Source organism: Vigna unguiculata, chromosome 3 (genome assembly GCF_004118075.2).
Source record: "Vigna unguiculata cultivar IT97K-499-35 chromosome 3, ASM411807v1, whole genome shotgun sequence".
Lineage (NCBI taxonomy): Eukaryota > Viridiplantae > Streptophyta > Magnoliopsida > Fabales > Fabaceae > Vigna > Vigna unguiculata.
Window position 1 is genome coordinate 40,271,481 of NC_040281.1, and position 7,100 is coordinate 40,278,580.

The 7,100-nt window shown below is 24.1% G+C and overlaps 1 protein-coding gene across 2 annotated transcripts; it reads left to right on the top strand.

The window, feature by feature from the left end:
• The first annotated feature begins 5,435 nt into the window (after window positions 1-5,435).
• On the top strand, window positions 5,436-6,825 carry LOC114176983 (two-component response regulator ARR17-like). Of its 2 annotated transcripts, none has more exons than XM_028062188.1 (5): window positions 5,436-5,696; window positions 5,812-5,900; window positions 6,015-6,095; window positions 6,212-6,282; window positions 6,367-6,825. In XM_028062188.1, exons 1-5 carry the CDS (start codon window positions 5,534-5,536, stop codon window positions 6,620-6,622), a joined length of 660 nt encoding a protein of 219 aa, XP_027917989.1. In that variant the 5' UTR covers window positions 5,436-5,533; the 3' UTR covers window positions 6,623-6,825. The 2 variants fall into 2 exon arrangements, with proteins under 2 accessions (XP_027917989.1, XP_027917990.1); XM_028062189.1 differs by having other exon boundaries at window positions 6,018-6,095.
• The last annotated feature ends 275 nt before the right edge of the window (window positions 6,826-7,100 follow it).

A 7,100-nucleotide genomic window follows, 5' to 3' on the forward strand; every position in this document is an offset into this window, starting at 1 on the left:
TGCGCATAGAATTGAGTATAAGTAACAATAGTATAAAGACTATTTAAAAAATTGTGTTTCGTTCCTAAACTAAATTATAAAGTGTTTAGTCTTTGTACTTTATGAAAATCAATGTACAACATCATTTTCAACATATGACATGTAAAGTATTTTTCATGTGACAAAGTCATGGTGAACTAAAATATAATATTCACACATTGTTTGTAGGTAATGATGTTTTACTCACAAAATTTATAAAGTATAGGGATAAAATACTTTATAATAAAATTTATAAACTAATACAAACTTTCATAATAATTTTAAAAAAAATACTATTAAAAATATAGTTGTGATAAAGAAAGTATAGAATGTAAATGGATATGATTTAAATTTGATAATGTAATATAAACATAAATTTATCATGAAGGTAACATTTAAATTTATATCACTACAAGAAAATACCTCATTAACAACTAATTTTAGTGACCAAAAGTTGTTAACCACTATAGTAACCAATTTATATATCAATTTACAAAATAAAAAAATATTGGTTACTAAAATAGTCACTATTATAAATAAAAAATTATAATTGGTCGCTAAATTGGTTACTAATTAATTAGAGACTAATTTAGAAATCAATTCTTTTGGTAGCAAAAACAAAGGTAACTAATTTTTAGTGACCAATTTTCTCTGGTAGCTAAATTTTAGAAACCAATTTAGAGAACAATTATAATTTTTCATTCATAATTATGACTACTTTAATAACCAATAATTTTTTATTTTGTAAATTGATAACTAAATTGATCACTATATTAACTAAGAACTTTTGATAATTAAAATTGGCTACTAGTGAGGCATTTTCTTGTAGTGTATTAAAAGTATAAAAATATACATAAAAAATAGCTATATAAGTTAATTATTTGTATTAATTTTTGTAATATCTAAGTAGTTGATTTAAGAAATGTTAAAATTAATAAAATAAAATAATTAAGTTTAAAGTTAAAAACAATAAAATAAAAATACATAAAACATTATAAGAAATTAAGAGAGTAAAATTATTAAAAAAAAGTAATTACAAATATATATATATATATATATATATATATATATATATATATATATATATATATATATATATATATATATATATATATATATATATATATATATATATATATATATATATATATATATATATATACTACTAAAAAAACTCATTTTTCATGCCAATTTTGCTTTGATTTTTTTTTTCAGAAATACTTACAAATTTGGTTATGAAATTCACAATAAATTTTGTAAGAAATATTAACGAATTTCACAATTTTGTAGGAAATAATTATCCACAAAAGAATTACCTGTCACAAATTATAACAGAAAAAAGTATTTTTTTGTAAATTTTGTAACAAATTTGCAAGAAAAATCTCATTTAATATAATAATTTTTAATAGTGATATATATATATATATATATATATATATATATATTTTTTTTTTTTTGAAAATTTGAAAATTTGAAAATAATTTTTTTTTTCATTCAAGATAAAATATAATTTTAGTCTCTTCATAATTTTATAATCCGAAAATTTTAGTTTTTTAATTTGAATTATTGACATCTAATTTTCTGTTCTACAAAAGCAGCGACTTTGGTCAGAAATAGTGTAAATAAAAAGTGATACAAGATATTTGGGTTCACTGGCACATGAAACATTTTAAATAGTATTTTCTTACTATTCTATTTGATTTGTTACAAAAAGAAAAGCATAAGGAAATGTAATTGCGAAAAAGCTAATATCAAAATAATCTTAAAACAAATAAATAGGACAATAATTAAAGGCTCTCATATATGAATGTAAACAAAATATGTATCCATAGATAAAATTTGCAATAAGTAAAAATTCAATATTGGAAATAGATATCACGTGTGATAGATAAAATTTACAATAAGTAAAAATTCAATATTGGAAATAGATATCACGTGTGATGAGTAGAACATTTTTTATATCTACGATTAATAGGTCATGTATGGATATAATTGTAATCGTACATGTTATATTTTAATTTAAATTAAAGAAAATTAAAAAAATATAATTAAAATATTTACATATCTGAATAAATTATTTTTTATTGATTAATTTTAAAAAATCTTATTTTTTTAATAAACTATCATTCGATATTGTTTAAATAAGTTATTTTAATTTTATTTTAAGTTATTTTAATTTTATTTAAAATATACGAATATTATATATTATATTTTACTTAAATTATATTAAAATATGTTATTAAATATTTTATTTTTTATAAATATCCATAAATATATGTAAATATTTAAATATTAAAATAATATATAAGTATCTAAAATATCACAAAATATAAAAATAGATAGAAGATAAATATTTATCCAATAAACAGAATATATGAAAGTTATTATCCATACTTACCCGTTAACCTCTAATCTTATACGTAATAAAATATAGATGTTTTAATCTAGTCTCATACGCAAGAAAATATTAATGTTTTAATTTTGATAATAGCAAATTTTTATTTTAACTTTTAATCTTATAATGACCAATTATATTTATAATTGTTTCAAAATAAATCATTACATGACTCTAATAATGAAGAAAAAGAACAGTACACGTGGCAAAACGTGCATGCTATCACTTCAAGACAGAGATACTCTGCACGCTCCACTCTGCTCGGAGTCTCGTCACAAATCGTTTACCCACTATTATGTTTTTATTATTTCTTTTAAAAATAAAAGAATGAGTAAAAGTTATAAAATTATACGATAACTACATCAGATCATGAAATAAAATAATAGTCAGATAAAATATTAAACGGTAAAAATTTAATTAAAAATTATTATTTTATTAAATACTTAATAAATCATAAAAATTTATAAAGATTCAATTGAATGTTTTTATATTTATAATAAAATTTAAACTTAATTAAACCTCAAATAAATATAAAAATCGAATTAATTTTAAGAAAAGCAATTTAACTAATTAATTTGAATTACACACTTTAATCACCTAAAAATAATCGGTTATGTTTACTGTTTATAAGAATAAATTACTCATCGAAATTGTTTAGATACAAAAGTAAAATTACTTTTGAGAACTTTTACATCAGAAAAAGTTTTATATTTTCAGAATAAAAGCTATTATAAATATTTTCAACAAGTAAGTTATTTGACTAACATGATTTTTTTTCTTAAAAGTCAGGTTAGTTAAAAAAAAAAAAAACTGTCGTAGGTTTTTTTCACAAATTATCAGATACGCAACGGTTCTTCAAAAGGAAGAAGGAGAAAAGAAAAAAGAAAAAAATTAAAGAAGCGAAAGTGTCGCCGGTAAAAGCGGTGGTTACGTCGGTTCCAGTTGAGGGAGCTGGGGATTTGACGGCGCAGTTTTGAAAAGCATTGACTTTGGGTCAACCTATCCGACCAATCACTGTTTGACACGTCATATCTTTTCACATCCCGAGGATTGACCAAAATCTCCTCTTTCACACACCATATATGGCGTTCCCAAAATGATAATAATATTTATTAATACTAAAAGAAAGGTTTTGTGATACAAAGAGATCTTATTTGGAAGTGGATTTCAGAATCTGAACTCCTTCTCTAAACACTATAAAATAAGAAGAAGAAAAAGGGATACTAAAGATTTTGTGATTTCCTCATAGATTTGCTTTTGCCAAAGGGACTTTATATTATACACGGATATTATATTAGCTGATACATGGAATACAAAATCTTTCATTCATAATTACATTATTTTTAAAAATTATATTTATATTTTAACAACTAAATTTTCACACAACCTTCTTTAGATGACATTTTTGAAGTAGTTTAAAAATATAAAAGAATAAAAAAATATAAAAATAAAAATCATTTAGAAAATACCATCGTATGGTAATAGAAAATTATCAAAATGAAGTTATTAAAAAATCATTTTTCATTTTTAAAATTGAATGTATGCACTTAATTATTTTCCACAAATCAATTGATTATATATATATATATATATATATATATATATATTTATTTATTTATTGTTTGTCTTTGATCATATTCAATACTTACTTAAAACATTACTTGTTAAGTAGCATTTTTTAACAAAATTTACCATTGAGGAAATGATTTGATATTCCACATATGCTTAGTTGCTTATATTAAGTAACATTGTTTAAGAGTATTCACAATGCATGATAATTTGAATGAGTGGTTAATCTTAATTCTACGAGTTTTGCTACAGCTACATATGTAAACAAACTTTACAAAATTTATTCTAAAGCTAAAAGGTTAAAGTGGGTGTCAAACTTAATTTTACAAGTTCTAAAAAAACTCAATATTAACGCTTAAAAGTATGTTTCATACTTTTTCTTGTTTAAAGCACAATATATTTTAAGTAAGTTATTTATATAAATAAACAAGAATGTTTATATAAATAATATAGTTGTTTGTAATTATTTGGCTTGCTAACTGAAAATCATTTATTTGAAAATCAAGAGGTTTATATCATTGAACAATTATTTATTTTTCAGGTGATTAATTCATTTAAATGAAAATTCGTGAGTTTTGTTCAATGTTACTTGTATAATAACTTCAAATTATATACCCCAATTATAATTTTTATTAAACAAAATTTTCTAATTTGACTAAACTTCTGTAAACAACCATTGACGTAATACAAAATTCAACAATTATAATATGAGTAGTTACTTATAAATAAATTATACTAGTGTAAAGATATGTCATACTTTCCAATCCAATTTTAATGTTTTCAACTGCAAAAATTAATATCTATGATAATATATAAAGAGAATTCTCTTTTTGTGTCTATATTTTATAATACTAATTTTACTCTTAATTATTTTAAAAATTAGTTATTTTATAAATAATTTACTTTTAACCGTTATTTTAAAAATATATTTTGTTTTAAATCATTATTTTAAAAACTTTTTTTACATATCTTATTATTTTAATTTTATATTTATTAACTATTTTAAAAATTAATTATATATTTAATATTAATTTTAATTTAAACTTCTTAAAAATTAAAAAATACGAAAATACAGGTGTTGTGTTCGCTAGTTATATAATATATTTCATTCAGAAAGTATTTTGAGCTTTGGAATGTATAATTTTAAAAGTAACGATAAAATGCCAATAATAAATTTGTTTTTAAAATATTAATAAGGATATATAGCTTATACACATGATTTATTAAACTTTAGAGTAAAAAAACATTACCTTTTTGCTCTTTCAACGTTGATCTAGATATTTTTATTATCCTTTAACAAGTATGAAAATATTTTATTTCCCTTGTGAAGATTTCCACAAATGTGTTACAGAAAAAAAGTGAAAGAAAATGGTGACGTGACATGATATGATAATGGATAGATTGACAGAAGAACATATCATGTTACATTATTATATTACACTAAGCTGTATTTAAGATCTAAGCAAGCACAAGCGTCACGTTGAGGATTCCTTCGTCTCTGTCTTTGTCTCTTTCTCTCTCGCTTTGCTTTTCCTCTGGTCGAAGCAAGAGATGGACTCCAACACTCTCGTTTCATGGCCCAGGATGTCAGAAAACATCGAGGCTTTTCCTCTCTCACCCAACAAATCCGAAGAGGTTCATGTTTTAGCAGTTGATGACAGCCTCGTTGATCGCAAAGTCATCGAACGCTTGCTCAAAGTCTTAGCTTGCAAAGGTTAATTAATTCTCTCGAATAATGAAATCAAAAAGACAAGTTTTTTGTTCATAAAAATCTTCGCTTTATCAGTGTTGTTCCTTGTGAACTGAACATTTTCTTTGTTAAATTGCAGTTACTGCTGTGGATAGTGGGCTCAGAGCACTGCAATTGCTTGGACTACTGGATGAGCCGAAAATTCCCTCTGAAACTAATGGTTTTGAAGTATGTATCATCATGGGGATCATTTAATTCAGTTCCATTTTCCAGAAAAAGATACACTGACATAAAAATGAAACCATAATGTTCTAATCTGGGTTGTGCTATTTTTTTCTTTAGCAGGGTTTAAAGGTGGATCTAATTATCACAGACTACTGCATGCCTGGAATGACAGGTTACGAGTTACTGAAGAAAATCAAGGTTAGACAATAATTCAAACAATGTTCCTTCAAATTTCCACATTATTATAATGATAAAAATAATCTTACTATAATAAAAACACAAGAATCGGTTTTTAAAGGGTTAACATGGAACAGGAATCGTCCACTTTCAAGGAAACTCCAGTGGTGATTATGTCCTCTGAAAACGTTTTGCCACGCATAGACAGGTACCATTGTGTTGGAGAGTTTAGTTTTTCCGGGAGTTGAATTGGTTAAAGAAAAAGATTTTGAATTTCTGGAAATTTATGCAGATGTTTGGAGGAGGGTGCAGAGGATTTCATAGTTAAGCCAGTGAAGTTATCAGACGTGAAGCGTTTGAAGGATTACATGACAACAAAGGAGGCTAAGGTTGAAGGCCGAGACAGGGAAAGGGAAGGGATCCTCAAAAGGAAGCTCTCGGACACTTCCGATGTGTCATCATCATCACCACCGTCTATTTCCTCATCATCTTCACCCTCAGTGATTGACTCACCAATCAGACGACTTAAAATGACCAGCACTGATTGATGTATTTATTTATTTACATATATTTTACTTCTCTGATTCCTCTAAACACTACAGCTGCTATGTGTATTTCTATATTAGTGTTTTCTTGTTATTTGTTTTTTCCTCTTTTAGGGTTTAATCTGCAATTACCTTCCCCGTTAATTGTAACGGTTTTTGTTGCGCTGCCCTTTTCTTATCTTTCACCAAGTTATTTTAATTGTTTACATGAAGATTGGTTAATAAAGTTATTCACTTATTACGTTGTTTTCGTTTTACAAAAGGGTAAAAGCAAAACTGAACAAAAAGATTAATCGCTTTAGTGACGAAGATTAACTATGAGGATAAAGAGGTAAAAAAGAGGTGTGTTATTTGACGATGAGATAACGTGAAGAAAACTTATACTTTTACTCTCATTTTTTTTTCTTTCATCCTTTATTCTTTAGTATAATTTAGTGTGAATTATTAATTTTTATAAGAAAAAAAATAGTAATACGTTAAT